The sequence below is a fragment of the Sus scrofa genome, chromosome 6 (assembly GCF_000003025.6).
Source record: "Sus scrofa isolate TJ Tabasco breed Duroc chromosome 6, Sscrofa11.1, whole genome shotgun sequence".
NCBI classification, from domain to species: domain Eukaryota; kingdom Metazoa; phylum Chordata; class Mammalia; order Artiodactyla; family Suidae; genus Sus; species Sus scrofa.
The window spans coordinates 54,797,972-54,817,083 of record NC_010448.4 but is presented as its reverse complement, the minus strand read 5'-3'; the positions used below and the strand labels follow the sequence as shown (position 1 = coordinate 54,817,083).

Here is a 19,112-nt window from a genome sequence, read left to right as displayed (position 1 = left end):
GGGCAGGCTCCTAGAGGGGGCACCTTGAGGGCGTTGATGACGGTATCGATGTGGGTCTTGACCGCCTCGTGGGAGAACTCGGAGCTGGCCAGCGTGCACATGCTCTCCAGGGCCAGGTAACGCAGGTTGGTCTCCCGGTGCTGCAGGAACTGGCCCAGCTGGTTACAGGCCCGCACCAGGAGGTTGGGCTCACTGCCGCCGCCGCCGCCGGGAGAGGGAGGGACACGCAGGGGACATGAGGAGGTGGAGGCCCCAGGTCTCAACTCCCGCCCTCTGTGCAGGTCCTGCCCACTCCCGGGGACACAGGCAAATAGAGACATCAGCAAGCACCCGGCAGGAGGGCCGGGCCTCAACCCTGCAGGGCGGCTCCTCCCGCTTTCATCCTCCGCCTCCCAGAAGCTGCACTCCCCCAGCTCCCCCGTCCCTCGGACCCCGGAGTCCTGGCCCCCAGTGCCCCCTCTGCCCAGGCCAGGCTGCCCACACCCCAGGCAGGCACCTGTCGTAGTGGATGATGAGACTGATGGTCTCGAAGAGGATGGCATTCTTGGCATTGGAGTGCTGGACCTTCTTGGACTTGGGTGGCTCCTGGGCCTTGTTGAGCACCGTCTCCAGACACTCCACCAGCCGCCCCTTCACGGCCGCGTCCTCTGGGGAGAGGGAGGGCAGGCCCTGGGCTGAGCTCTCTGCTGGGCCAGTCCGTCTGCCCACCCGCCAGGGGCAGAGGCCACACCCCCTTCCAGAGGGGCAGGGCAGGCCCCGTGGCTGCAGGCTGGGGCCACTCCCACAAGCCCTTCCTGGGTCCCCAGGGGACCGGCAGGGGGAGGCCGGAGGGGGTCAACAGAACAACTGTCCTGATGTGTCCTGACTCCACGGCACAAGAGGCTCCACCACTTTCTGCAGCATCGATGCTCTCCATCGGGAGCCTTACAGAGCAAAGAAAGCTCCAGAGACCTCGCCCAGAGCCACCCCCAAGCCAGGCTCTCCCCAGCAGGGGTGGAGGGCCTGAGACAGACCGTCACCAACCAGGGGCCCACACAAACCCCAAGAACCGCCACCCCTTCGTATGTGAGGCAACCCCGAGGGGACAGAACATCTGTCAAGGGTTCTAGCAAACAGTGTGGCGCCAAAATCCCTCAGGAAACTCATGAGACGGAAGAATGGGCTAAGGGACACAAGCAGCCATCGGCCAGATCCACAGCACGGGAAACGTGGCAACCCCGAGCTCTCCCGTTTCTTCAAACACAGGCGGGGGGAGGCGGGGGCTGGTCCAGACAGGGGGACAAAAAAATGACAAAGACAGGATGATATTTAATTTGGGGTCCTAAATTGTGTTTTTAAAGCCGCAAAAATAACTCCAGGGACCATAAGCACAGTTTGCTGCCTGGACAGACAATGACCCTGGGGTTATTCTGCATCTCCTTAGGTGTGGCAGGGACACTGCGGTTTTTGTAGTGTTTTGTTTTTTGTTTTTTTTTTGTCTTTTTGCCTTTTTCTAGGGCCGCTCCAGTGGCATATGGAGGTTCCCAGGCTAGGGGTCTAATCAGAGCTGTAGCCACCGGCCTACACCACGGCCACAGCAACACAGGATCCAAGCCGCATCTACGACCTACACCACAGCTCACGGCAACGTCAGATCCTCAACCCACTGAGCAAGGCCAGGGATCGAACCTGCAACCTCATGGTTCCTAGTGGGATTCGTTAACCACAGAGCCACAACGCCAACTCCTGTACAGTGTTCTTTTTTGTTCTTGGCTGAGCCCATGGCACGCAGGAGTTCCCGTGCCGGGGATCAAAGGTGCGCCACAGCAGTGGCGACGCCTGCTCCTTAACCTGTTGGGTCACCAGGGAACTCCTGCACGGCGTTTGTGATTGTAGGCAATGGTGGAAATCTCCTGGGGTAAGGGGGAGTGTTGTGATGCCTGCAGCGTGCTTTCAAGTAATTCAGCAACCGGGTGTCCGAGAGAGCGAGGGACAGGGGCAGATACAGCCAAGGGGTAAAGCGCCACGGAGGCTACGCTGCTGGGGGCGGGGAACCAGGAGGGCCGCTTACTCTTCTCCCAAGTTATTTAGATGTTTAAAATTTTTCTTTCTTTTTAGCTTTTCTTCTTCTTCTTCTTTTTTTTCAACAGCCAAACCAGCAGCATAGGGAGGCTCCCAGGCTACGGGTCGAATCAGAGCTGCAGATACCGGCCTACACCACAGCTTACAGCAACACCGGATCCTTAACCCACTGAGTGAGGCTAGGGATTGAACCCTCATGCTCATGGATCCTAGTGGGGATCATTAACCGCTGAGCCAAGAAGGGAACTCCCGGATACTAGTCAAATTGGCTTCCACTGAGCCACTACGGGAATTCCCTCTACTAAAATTTTTGCAGTACATTGTAAAAAAAAAAAAAAATTCTTTGGAAATAAAGGATTACCGTGGCCACAATTCCCTTTTTTGGTCTTTGTGTCTTTTTAGGGCCACACCCTCGACACATGGAGGTTCCCAGGCTAGGGGTCCATCGGAGCTACAGCTGCCGGCCTATACCACACCCACAGCAACTCAGCCGCATGTGCCACCTACACCATATCTCCTGGCAACGCTGGGTCCATAACTGAGCAAATGAGCAAGGTCAGGGATATCGAACCCGAGTCCTCACGGATACTAGTCGTGTTCATTAACCACTGAGCCACAACGGGAACTCCGATGCTACAATTCCTACAGCACAGGGCATACAGAGTCGCCTGTCCCGGGCACACCCGAGCACTGTGAAGCGGGGCTGCAGAGATGCCAGTGAGCTTAGACTCTAGCGATGCTCTTCCGTATGGGGTGAGAAAGACCCACACTGGGGAAGACGCTTCCCCTGGGCCTCCTGACAAAATTCACCCTTGGCCTTCAGAGGCTGGGAGGGGCCTCGGGTGTCACCTACATCATACACTCCATTACCGTGTGTGCATACCTGTGCTCACACACACTTGCAGCCAGCTGGCTGAGTGGAAGAGCACTAACCAGTCAAGCGCCTACTGGGAGGTGAGCATCGCGGCACAGGGTCCCTTAAAACTGCTCCATGAGGTCAGACATCCGAGGATCTGGAAGTTGAGAGGCAGCCCACGTGGCATATGGCACAGATCCTGGAGTCACTGCCCGGGCCTGGCAAGGCCACATCTCATCGCCAAGCCTGTTTCCCGATGTGCACAGTGTGGGGACGGTGCCCCTTGCCAGCTCAACTGGGGGCACCTGGACACCCCCAGTGCAGGCTGCTCACTGCAGACCCTTTGTCCATGTCAGTGGCCGTGACCATGAGCAACGAGGGCATGAAAGCCCCTAAAAGAGCTATGCTAATTCTAACCGCTGGCCTGGGATCACCCCTTGACCTGCTGGGTGACCTGGAGCAAAGCCCTGCCTCTCCCAGCCTCGGGTTCCTCCCACAGCTGGGAGGTCAGCCCCTACCTCCCACGGCTGGAGCGCAGCCCAGCTTTGCAAGAACTCTGGGCCATGGCAGGGAATCAACAACCATGGGCGATTCTCTGTGCGGGGCAGGGCAGTGTCCCCTCTGCCGCCCCACCCCGTCTCACTCCCGCCACCTGCCTGCAGCCTCCGTGGGCTCAGCGCTGCTCCCACTGCAGCCCAGGATTAGGGTCTAGAGGCACCAGCCCAGCCTTAGACTCCCGGCACCTGGACCACTGCCCACCCTCCAGACCAGATGGGCCCCGCCGGACCTGGTGGCGGATAGCACTGCAGCAGCCGCAGAAGCTTCACTGAGAGCCAGGGCGCCGGGACGAAGTAGTAGGTGTAGTCCTGGAGGTCGGTGGAGGCCGAGGAGACGATCTGGGGACACAGGAAGAGGAAGCTGTCACAGTGTGACGGTTTTTTGGGTTCTTTTTGGGGCCACACCCAAAGCGTATGGAGATTCCCAGGCTAGGGGTCCAACGGGAGCTGTAGCCACCAGCCTACGCCAGAGCCACAGCAAACTTGGGATCCAAGCCGCATCTGCAACCTACACCCCAGCTCACGGCAACGCCGGATCCTTAACCCACGGAGCAAGGCCAGGGATCGAACCTGAGTCCCTTGTGGATGCTAGTGGAGTTCTTAACCCGCTGAGCACAATGGGAACTCCCAGTGTGATCGTTTTATGGAGCAGAAGCCTGAGGCGTAGGGGAGGCGGCTGAGGAAGCCTCAGGCACACAGGGAGTGACCAGGTGGATCTGAGACTGCGCTGGGGCTCGCTGATTTCCCTGCCTCGGTGGGCAGCAAATCTCGGCCAACCTGACTCCCTTCTGTAAACTCCTGACTCCAGCTCTGTGCCTCACGATGCCTCGCTAGGACGCGGACCACACCGGCTCCCTGGAGAGTGCCTCCTTGTGTCCCCCCCAAATACTTAGGGGCTGGAGTCAGCTCTGACCCTTTCCTGGGTCCCGGGGCCTGCCACAAAGTGAAATGCCAGAAGGGCTCTGGGAATCAGTCAAAGAGCACGTGACTTTCTTTTTTCCTTATGGCAAACTCCTAATCAACCTTGAAAACCCCTTCTCCAGGAAGCAATGCCCCCTTCTGCTCTGAGCCACCTCCATGAAAGTAGGTGCCCCGCCCCCACTGTTTTACTGTCCCCCACCAGACTGGCCCACAGGAGTATCCGGATGTGCAGTGAATGAATGGAAAAACGACTGAATGTGCGCTGGTAGCTATGCTCTTTGGCTGAGAATCCAGTCCTTTCATTACCTGCTCAAGAAACATTTGTATTTATTCCAAGTCTCCCTCAGCCGTCACCTCCACCAGGAAGCCTTCCTGGATTTCCAGGCTGATTGAAATGCCTCTTGTGCGAGCTGCCCTGCTCCCTCCCCAACAGCACAGATCACCTCTTTCACGACAATCTGCTACCGAGGTGGCTTGTCCAGCCACGCACCCCTCCCCCGAGCAGGACAGGGAGCTCCTTGAGCGCAGGGCTCAGTTCCGACGCATCCGTTTCCCCGGTGTCAGCCTGCAGAGCTGGGCCCACAGGCTATGTTCCCAGGCCAGAGGCGAAGGTGGCAGAGGAGGAGAAAGGAAGGAAGGGGGGAAGCCTGGGAAAGAAAATCAGGAGAAACAGCAGGAAGAGAGAAGGGGCGAGAGGGAGAAAGGAGAGCAGCCCCGCTTCCTGGCTACTTGCCAGGCGCTGGGACCGTCCGCTTTGAACTGACGGTGCAAAGGAGGCCCAGAGAGGTGAAGCCACTTGCCTAGGGCCACACAGGCAGGAAGTGACTGAGCTGGGATGATCCCAACTCTGAGCCCGAGTTCTCAGGGAGACCAAGGGGGACCAGAGGTGCCCAGGGGACAGGGATGCCGGGGCCACCTCCTCACAGCTGGCACCGACACCACACCCACCCGGCTCAGGCGAGACACGGCCAGGGAGATGCACGTCTTGAAGTCATCCGGGTTCTTCTTGCAGAGACAGGTGATGAGGCTGACAGCGGCTGTGACCACGCCCTGCGGGGACAGACAAGCGCCCAGTCGAGGCCCTCAGGGGAGGGTGGGACTGGCAATGAAAGTCCAGGCTGTGGATCCGTGAGTAGAGGCTCGGGAGCATTTGGGGCTGGGGTGGTGTGAGGGCTGTGTGTGGGGGTGTACAGGTGCCCTGGTGGGTATTTCAGAGCTCAGGGGCCTTGAGGGACAGGCATGTCGGGGGTGGGAAGAGAGGGCAGTGTCTCTGTGCCGGTTGGGTGGGCACTGGGTGCTGGGGGAACCCCTGGGGGTCAGAAACAGAGGCAGGGAATCTTTGGAGCGTCTGGCTGAGTGATGGGTGTCGGGACACTGAGGAGGATCTGGGCACCCAGGTGGGAATTGGGGCAGAGGTGGGGGCCCTGGGCATCCAGGTGGGTGCCGAGGGCAGGGTGGGTCTTGCAGGCAGAGGCCTCACCATGTGCTGGTCGTTGAGCAGGTGCACCACGCGGGCCGTCCACTCGCCCATGGGCACCAGGTCAGGCGAGGCCTTGTAGAGCCGCAGCAGGCACAGGGCCGCGCTCTGCTTCACGCTGTCCATGCTGTCCCTGCGGGGACACGGTGCGGGGCGGGAGCGGGGGTCAGTGCCAGCTCACCCCGCACACCTCCGCCTCCTCCCTCGCTCCTTCCAGGAAGGGTGTCCAGCGAGAGGCAGAAAGAGCCCGGAGGACCAGGGAACCAGCATCGGGCACTGCCCTCACTGCCCTCCGGGCCTCAGTTTCTTCATCTGCAAAATGGGCTGCAGCTCAGAAACAACATGGAGTCATGAGCAGAGCTAAGTCAAGGCAAGTGTGGCTCTGGACCTTCACTCTGTGACCGTCCACTTACTGAGCACCTGCTGGGCACCAGGCACTGCTGTTGGCACCGTGGACAGGGCGGTGGACACACGGGTCCAAATGTCTGTGCTCACAGAGCTGACATTCTCATCAGGGCAGTTTGTGTCCTAGAGGAACAGTGCTGTCCAGGCTGCTACACAGCAAACAAGGGCAGAAGCTCCCAGCATGCCCTTTATTTTTTTGTTTTTGTTTTTAGGGCCGCACACGTGGCATATGGAGGCTCCCAGGCTAGGGGTCCAATCGGAGCTGCAGCTGCCGGCCTACACCACAGCCACAGCAACACAGGATCCAAGCCGCGTCTGTGACCTACACCACAGCTCACGGCAACGCCGGATCCTTAACCCACTGAGCGAGGCCAGGGATCGAACCTGCATCCTCATGGATACTAATCAGGTTTGTTTCTGCTGCGCCATGATGGGAACGCCCCCAGGATGCTATTTTGGAGGTCGGTCTTTCTGATAAGGCACCAGGTAAAGAGAAAATTGAGAGGAAAGACTATGACACGCAGGCGACAGCAGTAAAAGCTACCACTCGGAGTTCCCACTGTAGTTCAGCAGGTTAAGAACCTGACTAGAACCCAAGAAGATGTGGGTCCCTCTGCTGCTGTGTGAGAAGAGACTGCAGGGGGGAGGACACAAGCAGGAGGACAGAGGCGGGTGAGAGCAATCGTCCAGGCAGGAAAGGACAGTGCCTCAGACCCGGCTGTAGCTGTGCAGATGAGAAGGGGTTCCACCAAGAACCATTTTTGGCTTTTTTTTTTTTTTTTTTTTGGCGGCGCCCAAGGCACATGGAGGTTCCAGGGCCAGGAGCTAAAGCTGAATCACAGCAGCAACTCAAGCCACAGCAGTGACAACGCCAGATCCTTATCCCACCGAGCCACCAGGGAACTCCTACCCTGATATATTTTTTCCCATGAGGTGGTGGGGATGAAAGAGGGAACGAAGTGACCCTCAAGGTTCTGATCCGAGGGACCTGGCAGGTGGTGAAACCATTTGCTGTGTAGGGACCTGGGCAAGAAGAGGGGTTGGTAAGGGGGACCCAAGTTCAATAGCAAACAGAGAGGAAGGCGACCTGTTAATCAGACCCCCAGGGAAGACAGTCGGGGGGGGGCCCTGGACCCATAGGGCTGTGTGGCCTCTGTGAGTCCTTTTCCTTCTCTGAGCCTCCATGTTATCCTCTGTAAAATGGGAACCTGAGTCCCCTCTTCAGAGCAGAGGAAGCTTGTCAAACACTGGGGTGGGCTGAATAAGGCCCCCCCAAGACAACCACATCCTGATGTCCAGAACCTCTGCGTGCATTCCCCTTCAATCAGAGGGACTTGGCAGATGTGGTTGCATCAGGGCCATTGAGATGACCCCAGGTGACCCAGGTGGCCCTAGAGGTAATCGCAAGGGTCCTTAGCAGAGCGGAGGAGGAGGAGGAGGATCGGAGTCAGAGACGGAAAGACAGATACAGAGATCGGACAGAAGATGCTTTGCTGCCAATCCAAGGTGGAAGAGGCCGTGAGCTGAGGGTTGCAGGCGGCCCCTAGAAGCTGGCAGAGGCCAGAGACAGATTCTCCCCAAGGGCACCGGTCCTGCTGACACCTCGATTGTAACCCAGTGAGCTCACTGTGGACCTCTGACCTCCAGGACTGTGAGAGAACCAATGTGCGCCTTGAGCCCTGAAGCTGGTGGCCGTTTACGGAGGCCCCAGGAAACTGAATAGGTAGGTACTTGGTTAGCACAGAGCCCGGTGGCCAGCGGTGTGCCCTCCCAGAGGGCTCAGTCCCTGCCCGGTCAGTACCCAGTTCCCGGCTTCATGGAGAGCATTACTTTCTTTTCTTTTTTTCTTTTTTTTTGGGTCTTTTTAGGTCCACACACGCTGCATATGGGAGTTCCCAGGCTGGGGGTCCAATTGGAGCTGCAGCTGCCGGCCTATGCCACAGCCACAGCAACGCCAGATCCCTAACCCACTGAGTGAGGCCAGGGATCGAACCCGTGTCCTCATGGATACTAGCTGGTTTCTTAACCCGCTGAGCCACAACGAGAACTCCAAGAGCTTCTACGTATCAACACGTTTAATCCTCACCGTGGCCCTCTGAGGAGGTGGATTCTATTATCAACTTCACCAACAGGTCAGGAGACCTCCGGGCGAATCCCAAATTAAGGAATAAGAGCTGCTGATCAGCTTGGTTAAGTTACAGAGTCCGTGATACTATGCAGGTAACGCTGAAAAAGTACATCATATGGGTGTGGGGGCTGCCAAGGATGGAACATACAGGAAAATTAGCACGACCAAACTCAGGGCACCTGGCAGAAGGCCTGATCAACTGTGGTTGTTTTCTTTTTCTTTTTTTTTGTCTTTCTGCCATTTCTTGGGCCGCTCCTGCGGCATATGGAGGTTCCCAGGCTAGGGGTCTAATCAGAGCTGTAGCCACCGGCCTATGCCAGAGACACAGCAATGCGGGATCCGAGCTGAGTCTGCGACCTACACCACAGCTCACGGCAACACCAGATTCTTAACCCACTGAGCAAGGCCAGGGATCGAACCTGCAACTTCATGGCTCCTAGTCGGCTTCGTTAACCACTGAGCCACGGCAGGAACTCCCTCCTTTTTCTTTTTGAATCAGGACCCCACCATTCCCTGCTCAAGCAGCTGCGCCAGAGAACCAAAGTTACACAAATGTGTGCATTATGCATCACGGCCACAAGAGGGCACCTTAGTGAGGACAGCATAAACAAAAAGTGGTCCATGCTATAGCGGAATATTACTGGCTCATAAAAAAGGAATGAAGCCCTGACACATACTGTGCCACGGATGAAGCTCCAAAAGGTTACGCAAGAGAAGGGAAGCTGGACACAAAGGCTGCATATCGTGCAAGTCCATTTACCTGAAATGTCTGGAATCTGCAAATCTTTAGAGACACAAAGCAGATGAGAGGTTGCCGGGGGCTGGGGAGAGAGGGGATGAGGCGAGACTCCTGAGGGGTTGGGGGCTTCATGGGGGGGGGGGGCTGATGGAAATGTTCTGGAATTAGGGGTGGTGGTTGTCCAACACTGACTGTACTAAAGACCACTAAATTGTACACTTTGCAATGGTTAAACGCAACACAGACATACCTGTGAAACAGAAACAGACCCAGAGACATGGAGAGGAGACGTGTGGTTGCCGAGGGGGAGGGAGAGGAGGGAGCGTGGGATTGGGAGTTTGGGGTTAGCAGATGCCAACCAGTAGCTACAGGATGGCTCAGCAACAAGCTCCAAGTGTGTAGCACAGGGAACTATATTCCCATCCTCTTCTAAACCCTCATGGAAAAGAATACGGCAAAGAACGCCTGCAGATAACTGAGTCACTCTGCTGTACAGCAGAAACGAACACGACACTGTAAAGCAACTGTGCTTCAATTAACAAATAAAATCATGGGAGCTCCTGTCGTGGCTCAGTGGTTAACGAATCCAACTAGGAACCATGGGGTTGAGGGTTCGATCCCTGGCCCTGCTTAGTGGGCTGAGGATCTGGTGTTGCCGTGAGCTGTGGTGTAGGTTGCAGATGCGGCTTGGATCCCAAGTTTGCTGTGGCTCTGGCGTAGGCTGGTGGCTACAGCTCCAATTCGACCCCTAGCCTGGGAACCTCCACATGCTGCGGGAGCAGCCCAAAGAAATAGCAAAAAGACAAAGAAATCTTGGGGCGTTCCCGTCGTGGCTCAGTGGTTAACGAATCCGACTAGGAACCATGAGGTTGCGGGTTTGATCCCTGGCCTTGCTCAGTGGGTTGAGGATCCAGCATCGCTGTGAGCTGTGGTGTGGGTTGCAGATGCAGCTACAGCTCCACTTAGACCCCTAGCCTGTGTGGTGGGTGCAGCCCTAAAAAGGACAAAAGACAAAAGACAAAACAACAACAACAAAATAACACCTCAAACCAGCTATAATGGAAAAAATAAAAATGACTAGAAAAAACAAAACGAAATCTACCTAAAAGAACAGTTCCTCTGTGCCGCAGTCACTGTCAAGGCCAAGTTTCCAGGATTGAGAGCCCGGCCTCTAGTCAGACAAGCCCAGCCTGGCCTGCGGCGTTGGCAGAGCACGGCCCCTCAGCAGCCGCTCCCTCCTGTGAAAAGGACATCACAGGGACAGTCCCTGGGCTCAGGTGTGTCTGTCACACTGGCCTCTTTCTCAGCCCTCAGAGGCACCCAGTTCTCCCCACCCAGGTGACGGAACACCTGACTCACCCCCGCCAAAGGCAACGGCTGTCCTCATCTTTTTCTTTCTCTTTTTGTCTTTCTAGGGCCGCCCCTGCAGCATATGGCGGTTCTCAGGCTAGGGGTCCACTTGGAGCTGCAGCCGCTGGCCTACATCACAGCCTCAGCCACGCCGGATCCTTAACCCACTCCCCCTCCGTGCAAGTGTCTTCTCCGAGCCCCAGCCCATCCTGCACCTTCGCCCATCTCCCTGGCCAGACCTCGCCCCGCGGGGCTGCCCCGGCCCCCCACCTTCAGTCTCATCTCCTCTGGCCGGATCGTTGCCGAGGGACCTCATCTGGTCATGGCTTTTGTTACCACCCAGCATGTGCTGTCCCGTCCAGGGACCCCTGGCTACACGGAGTGACTGAGCACTTGAACAGAGGGAGTCCGAACAGATGCAACGTAAATGACCACCAGTTTCAAAGACTGAGGGCAAAAAACACTAGATAATCTGTATGTTGATCCAATGTCAAAACAAAAATATTTTGGATGCGTCCAGTTAGATTAAAAAAAAAAAAAGAATATAGGGAGTTCCCATTGTGGCTCAGTGATAACAAACCCGACCAGTATCCGTGAAGACACAGGTTTGATCCCTGGCCTCGCTCAGTGGGTTAAGGATCTGGCATTGCCATGAGCTGCAGTGTAGGCTGCAGACGCGGCTTGGATCTGGCATTGCTGTGGCTGTGGCGTAGGCCGGCAGCTACAGCTCTAATTCAACCCCTGGCCTGGAAACTTCGTATGCCACGGGTGCGGCCTTAAAAAGACAAAAACATTTTGGCCACACCTGAAGCATGTAAAAATTCCCAGGCCAGGGGTCAAACCCACACCACAGTAGCAACCTGAGCTGCTGCAGTGACAATGCCAGGTCCTTAACCCACTGTACCACAAGGGAACTCCTTCTCTTATTTTTGCTTTGTCTACTAGGCACCTCAAATTCAACCCAGTCAAACACAGCTCAGGATCCTCCACTCCCTCATCCAGCTCTCCCTCCATTTCCCCAATCATTCCCTTCTCTTTTCCTCTTACACCAAATACAATCTGTACAGTCATCTCTCCTTCCAAAACATATCCCTTTGGAAATTATTTTCACTGGCTACAGCCACCACCAGCTCTGACCAGATGGCAGCTGACGTCCCAATGGTCTCCCTGCCCCCATGCCTGGCACCCCCTCAGTCTCTACTTCTGCTTGCGATTTCTGGGCCACTTGAGTCTGAAGATCAGGCTCTTTCATTGGTTCTGGAATATTCTTAGCCATCATCTGTTCAAACACTGCCTCTGTCACATACGCTCCCTTCTCTCTTTCTAGAACTCTACACAGTGTTGTTAGGCTGTCTCTCTTTTCCACGATTCTTTTTTTTTTTTTTTTTTTTTTTTTTTTAAAGGCCTGCAGCAGCAGCATGTGCAAGTTCCCAGGGTCGAATCGGAGCTGCAGCTGCCAGCCTACACCACAGCCACAGCCACTTGATCGAAGCCACATCTGAGACCTATGCCACAGCTCGCAGCAATGCCAGATCCTTAACCCACCAAGCGAGGCCAGGGATGGAACCCATGTCCTTACAGATACCATGCTGGGTTCTTAACCCACTGAGCCACAGTGGGAACTCCCAGCTTGCAGCACTTTAAATTAACACTTGGCTTAAGAATCTGTGAAAATCGGGCTGAAAACCTGTGTGTGGGCTGTTCCATGCCAAGGTTTGAAACGGGTAATTTTGCTCAGGATCCCTAAAGGGATTTATTTCTAGGTCACCCTCACTTTGAAGTGGAGTCTCTGGAGCCTCTGCTTGCACAAGCTTTGTCTTCTATTCCCAGAGGCTGCGGGGCCCCCAAACCAATACCCCGGTTCTCACAGTGCCGCCAAGGCCCTAAGCAAATCCGGCTCAAGCACGCGGCTCGTCTCCCAGTACCAGGCTCCTCTGAGCTTGTGGCCTGTGTGGCTCCTTATTTTCTTGCTGGCTCATGAATACTCGGAAGAATATCCTTTTCTTTTTTTCTTTTTTCTTTTTAAGGCCACACCCGTGGCATATGGAGGTTCCCAGGCTAGGGGTCCAATCGGAGCTGCAGCTGCTGGCTGACACCACAGCCACAGCACCACGGGATCCGGGCTGCATCTGCAACTACACCACAGCTCACGGCAACACTGGATCCTTAACCCACTGAGGCCAGGGATCGAACCCACATCCTCATGCATGCTGGTCGGGTTCATTACCCACTGAGCCGTGAAGGGAATTCCCGAAGAATTTGTCCTTTCCTCTTTTACCCCACATTGATAAGCTGGGTTCTGGGAAGAGCATCAGGCAAGACACAAGCTGCTAGAAATACAAATCCTTCCTTCTCCCACATCAGGCCGAGTTTTTTTTTTGTTGTTTTTTTTTTGCCTTTTCTAGGGCTGCACCCACGGCATATGGAGGTTCCCAGGCTAGGGGTCTAATCGGAGCTACAGCTGCCGGCCTACACCACAGCTGCAACCACAGCAACGCGGGATCTGAGCCGCGTCTGCTACCTACACCACAGCTCACGGCAACGCTGGATCCTTAACCCACTGAGCAAGGCCGGGGATCGAACCCACAACCTCATGGTTCCTAGTCGAATTCGTTAACCCCTGCGCCATGATGGGAACTCTAGGCCAAGTGATCTTTTAAAAATACAAAGTCATCCATGTCATCTACCTGCTCAAAACACACCCATTGCTTCCATTTCAAGTAGAATAAAATCCAAACTCCCCCTGCTCTCTCTTGTTCACCACATTCAAGCCAGAGACACTCTCTCTTGGTTCCTTGAGTGTCCAAAGCTCATGCCAACCTCAGGGCCTTTGCATGTGCTGCTCCTTTTGCTTGGACCGCTCTTTCTCCAACATTTCTGACTATCTTCTCCTCACTCCCATCTCAAACTGCATGTCTCCTCCTTGCAGAGACCCTCCCCGACAAGTCTGAGGTAAGTAGCCTCCCCCTCCCCCGTCGCCTCTGCTGCCCCCACTACCCTGTTTGTTTTCTTCAGAGCACTGTCACTGTCTGAACTCATTTCTTGGCCTATGCATCTGGCCCTCAGATCCCCCTTCCAGATGGACGCTCCCTGAGGGTGGGCACAACTGCCCTCTGCTCCCTCTGGTCTCCCCACGCCCAGAAGAGTGCCCGGCACACTGCAGGTGCCCAGGAAATATTTACTGAGTGACCTTCTGCCCCAGAACAATCGCACAGGCTGACCCGCAGGCGTTTGTGCCTTTCCCTTCCCCACGGCCGACTGCGAGTCCTCACCCGGGTCCCAGCTTGATGCCACTTCCTCTGAGAAGCCTCCCATGCCCCCGGGCTGGGTCAGGCAACCCTACCGAATGCCCTGTGTGCTCCTGTGCCCCTCAGCATGCGTCTGCGAGGAGATACATGCTTCATCCTGCAATTATTCAATCAATTCTTTTGTTTGTTTGTTTGCTTTTTTTCTTTTTGCCATTTCTAGGGCTGCTGACACAGCATATGGAGGTTCCCAGGCTAGGGGTCTAATCCGAGCTGTAGCCGCCGGCCTACGTCACAGCCACAGCAACGCGGGATCCAAGCCGCACCTGTGACCTACACCACAGCTCATGGCAATGCCAGATCCCTAACCCACTGAGCAAGGCCAGAGATCAAACCCGCCACCTCATAGTTCCCAAGTTCCCAGTCAGATTCGTTAACCACTGAGCCATGACGGAAACTCCTTCAATCAATGTTTATCCCCCACTCTGGACCGTGAACGTCAGGAGGATGCAGTCACGGCTACCCCCGAGCCATCAGCATGGCGCCCTGCACACAGGTGCCCAATAGACTCTTGCTGAATAAATGGAGAAGATGCAGAAGGTCTGTCCCCAACATAACATAAGGCTGTCCCCTCTTTACAAGACATCAGAGGTCCGTGAACCAGACGGACCTCCCACTGGCTTTGTCCAGAAGCTGCCTCACGCTGTCCCGTTGGTTTGGTGAGATCAGAGGAGGCAACCGTGGGGCTGCCACCAGAATCGTGGGGGTCCCAAGCCCAGTGTCATTCCCACGTCCTGGCTGGGAGGCCCTGGCAGGTGACACAACCTCTCCGAACCTCATACCCCCAGCGCCTTACCCGGCCACCAAGATGCGAGGGATGTCGGCGGCGAAGGCCTCGCCCATCTCGCGGCTGCCCACGTTGGCGATGCAGTGCAAGGCCAGGCACATGAAGGTGGGGTTGCGGCTGGCCAGGTCGTTCTTGATGGCGTTGTTGATGAGCCGGATCAGCTCGGAGTTGGAGTTCACCAGCACCGAGATGAAGAGGTAACCCTGAGGCAGGGGACAGGGCGGCTGGGCGCCTCAGGGCCGACGGACCCCAGATCCCGACCCTCAGCTGGATCCCGACCCTCAGCCGTGGAGCCTGCACCTCCAGCCCTCCCCGTGGAGCCCCAGGAGGCCGGGCCCCACCCCCGGCCCCTCCTCCGACTCACTATCTGCTTCTCCGTGTACTTGTTGGAGCTCAGCAGGTTCACGGCCTCCATGTGCCCAAAGTCAATGTCATGGCCAAGCAGGAAGATGAAGAGCAGTTTACACACATACTTCTTCTTGCTGTAGCCATCCAAGGCTTTGTCCCCTGGGGCCAGAGGAAGGAGGAAAGGGGAGGCCAAAGGAGAAGGATCACACCTCCAAGTCCCAGCCATCCCAGCCCCCGGGCCCGCTCCTCCCGCAGACCCAGGAGTGTGGGCCCCCAGCCTACCCTTGAACTTGGAGCGGATGTTGGCCAGTTCCTTGTTGATTCTCTTAATCTCCGCCTCCTTGCTCTTACCTGGAGGGGAAAGGGCAGGTGAGGAGGGTCCCAGAGGGGGTGCCACCTGCCCTCACTTTTCTTGGCAAGGCCCCTCCCAGCTGCAAGGATGGGCTCTCCCCACCCTGGGGCCCGACTCTAGCTGGGCGCTTCGGGGAGGTGAGAACCTCGGCCCATCGGTCCCTACCACGCAGAGGAGAAGCCTGGTGCTCAGTCTGGGGCGATGGATCCCTGACTCTTTCCCTCCTTCCTCCCCCTGCTGGGGCGCCTGAACAGTGCCCCCTTCCCTGGGGAGCTCGCATCCCCACCCACAGCTCGTCACCCCTGTGCCAGCCTCCAGCTGAAATATGCCCTTGCAGGAAATACACAATGACCAAATGAATGATGAGCTCGGCTGCCTGGCTGCCTTTGAGCCGGCCCCCAGGACCCCCACCCCTGCCATGGGGACCCTGCTGAGCTCCGCGCCTCCAGAAAACCCGCTCTGCTCTCAGCTCCCCACTCCAGCCACTCACCGGGCCAGCCCCTGGGGTCCTGAGCTCCCCGTCCCTCCCCATCCCTGCCCACAACCTGTTAGTTCTCTCCTTCCCCAGTAGGCTCAACCTGTCCCCAAATTGTCTGTGACATCCCAGCACTTCTGACATGATCCACACAGGGGTGGTGGTAGGGTGACTCTAGAGGGTCGCCCCGGGCCCCTCGACCAGGTCCCATGTTGCCTCTGTGCTCCCTGACGCCCAGGCATCCCCGTCGGAGCATGATCTGACCAGATGGTGACCGGGGCTCGGCCGCCCTCGGGGTCCCTCCTCACATCCCACAGTTCCACTCCAGCCAGACTGTGTCGTCTCACCCTTGACAGGCTCCACTGTCCCCTCAGCTCCTCTGACCAGAAACCCGGGCATCCTCACCCCCTCGCGCAAGCCGCTGCCAGCTCCTCTTGGCTTGAGCTTCAGAACAGGCCCCCACGAACCTCTGCCGTGACCACCGCATCCAGACCCCCTGCCCACTGCAGCAGCCTCCTCTCTGGCCTCCCTGCCTCCCGGTGGGGGGACTCCACCCCGTGACTACAAAGCCATCTGGCCCCGCCCTGGCCACACTGCCAGTTCAAAGGACACCACACACTCCTTCCCACTCCAGGGCCTTTGCACATGCTGCGCCCTCCACCTGCTCATCTGGCCAGTCATCGTCTCATCATCTGGGTCTCAGCTCTTATCACCTCCTCCAAGAGGCCTTTCCTGGCCAGTTCCTTCAAATCAATGCCTTATTCGTCTGTCACCAGTGCGCACAAAAATGTCCTCTCTGGTACAGCTCACACCACGTAACTATTTTCTCTTTACTGTCAAACCTCAGCTCCTACTTCACATTCATAAATTGCAAGGCGTTCCCGCTGTGGCTCAGCAGTAATGAACCCAACTAGAATCCATGGGGATGCGGTTTGATCCCTGGCCTTGCTCAGTAGGTTAAGGATCCGGCGTTGCCGTGAGCTGTGGTGAAGTTCACAGCTGTGGCTGGGATCCTGCGCTGCTGTGGCTGTGGCGGAGGCCGGCGGCTGTAGCTCCAATTCAACCCCTAGCCTGGGAACCTCCAAATGCCACGGGGGTGCGGCCCTCAAAAATAAATAAAATAAATAAATAAATAAATTGCATCATGATGGAGCTTCTCAAAGAGTGCCCGGCACACAGCAGGCACTTAATAAATGTCTGGTCATCTGAAAGATGGGGCCTGCTCAGACTCATGCCATCCTCATCCTTCTGCATGTTGCTAGGCGACCGGGAGGTTCAAAAGAGCATGAAGGAAGGAAGGAAGGAAGGAGCAAGCGAGGGTATGTGCTCTCCTTCTCAGAAATCCTGCCTTAACACCTATTCCCACCCTCCAAGGAAGCTTCCATAAGCCCCACTTCAGCTATCACCTCCTCCAGGAAGCCCCCTTGGATTGGCATCTCCTGATCAGCTGTTCCCACAACTGAGATGGGCAGTGAGTAGCAAAGACACACAGGATTCAGAAGACTGAGTGTGGGAGTTCCCGCTATGGCACAATGGGATTGACACAGGTTCAATCCCCAGCCTGGCACAGTGGGTTAAAGGATCCAGCCCTGCCACACCTGTGGCAAAGGTCGCAACTGTGGCTCTAATCTGATCCCTGGCCCGGGAACGCCATATGCCGAGGGGCGGCCAAAAAAGAAAAAAGAAAAGAAGACTGAATGTGGGGAGAGAAAAGGGAATGTAAACTATTTCATGAAAAACTTAAAACATTAGGAATTTCCCTCGTGGTGCAGTGGGTTATGGATCCCGTGTTACAACAGTGGTGGTGCAGGTGGCGGCTTCGGCTGGGATTCAGTCCTTAGCCTGGGAATGTCCAGGGGTTGTGGGTGCAGCCAAAAAAAATTTTTTTGTACAAAATTTTCATAATTTTGTATTCTATTTTAATACAAAATAATTTTAAGGAATTTGAAATAAAAAAAATTTTAAATATTGGTTACACGTTGAAATGAGAATTATCTGGAGTATGAGGTTACATAAATCCATTATTAAAATTAATCTGGCCCATTCCTTTTTACTTTTTAACAAAAACATGGCTTCTGAAGAAGTTAAAAACCACATGTGCAGCTCACGCCCTGCATCAACTGGGTAGCCCTGCTCTCGGGCCTTCGCTGGGCTCCCACACTGTCCACATCACCAGATCAGCGCTGCTGTGGGTGTCTAGGTCTGCTCTGTCCCAGGACCACACCTGGAGCCCCCTGAGGGCAGAGCCAGCGTCTGTCACTTTTCTGGGCAATGACTCCACGTAGCCTGAGCTCAGGAAAGCCATGAAGATATAAAAAGGGTCTGAGGAGGTACAGAGTCACTCACCCCCAGTCCTCAGGAGGGGGCAGAGGGCCTGGGGACCCAGGTGATGAAGGCCAGCACCCCAGTGACAGGCTGAATTGGCCTGTGCGGCCCCAGAGGGCATCGGATGCTGTACTCATTAGTTACATGTTTCCTGAGCCCTGTGGGCCAGGCCCGAGTGGGACGATGCTGGGTACCCAGGACCCAGGCGGGGTACCCGGGACTCAAGCGGATCCAGGACTTTTGATCCATCCCCAGGGACTCCTGGCCTGGCGGGGTGCAGGCAGTGGGCCCAGTCCGCACGCCTAGGCGAGATGGGCAGGGAGGGAGGTCACCTGGGCATCCTCCTCGTGCCTTGGTGGTGGCTGCCAACAGAAGGGGACATTTGAGGAGGGCTGTGAAAGCTGAGCAGGGTTCAGGAGCAGTTCACCGGCGAGGGCGGCCAGAACCAAGCCTCTGCCTAGAAGCTCCCAGCGGCACGGGACCAGGGGGGCAGGACGGCACCTCCCTCTGGGGGCGGGGCGGGGGCGGGGCCCCCTCAAGACTGGCGCGCATGCTCCGTTCTGCTCCCAAACTGAGAGGCCCCCAAGGCTGCCCTAGCGCCTCAAAGCAATGCTGTAAGGACCAGAAGAAACAAAACCAACAGCTTTCACAAATGGACCGTGTAACACACAGTGGCCACCGAACCTTGACCACAGAGAGATGGATATTTGAGTGGCAATTGAATTTCCGAGGCTAAAGCCCTCTCTGGGCTTCCTTCACCTCGGGATTAAAAGCTTCAGGAAGCAGGCGGAACTAACCTATGGTGTTGGATGACTGCGCAGTGGTTATCCTTGGGGAAGGTGGGGGGGCAGGGAGCTGGGGATATTTCCGCCTCTGGGGACCAGTTATGCAGCTGTGCCCAGATGAAAATTCATCAAGTTGGACACATGATCTGTGAGCTTTTTATAGACACACTCTATGTATGTGTGAATACACAAATAGATATATTTATAGATGACTATATTACTATATTTTTACAGTGACGTA

General features: G+C 56.1%; 1 protein-coding gene across 2 annotated transcripts in view; it reads right to left on the bottom strand.

Moving 5' to 3' along the window:
- AP2A1 (adaptor related protein complex 2 alpha 1 subunit) overlaps positions 1–19,112 on the bottom strand; it is a 37,370-nt gene that overhangs the window by 6,823 nt on the left and 11,435 nt on the right. For both annotated transcript variants that reach the window (XM_021094758.1, XM_021094760.1), the window contains exons 2-9: positions 15,217–15,285; positions 14,951–15,093; positions 14,596–14,789; positions 5,876–6,005; positions 5,344–5,445; positions 3,705–3,813; positions 497–647; positions 24–192 (exon numbers count right to left, since the gene is read on the bottom strand). In XM_021094758.1, the coding sequence (XP_020950417.1) occupies positions 24–192; positions 497–647; positions 3,705–3,813; positions 5,344–5,445; positions 5,876–6,005; positions 14,596–14,789; positions 14,951–15,093; positions 15,217–15,285 (1,067 nt within the window). The remainder of the gene's footprint in view (positions 1–23; positions 193–496; positions 648–3,704; positions 3,814–5,343; positions 5,446–5,875; positions 6,006–14,595; positions 14,790–14,950; positions 15,094–15,216; positions 15,286–19,112) is intronic.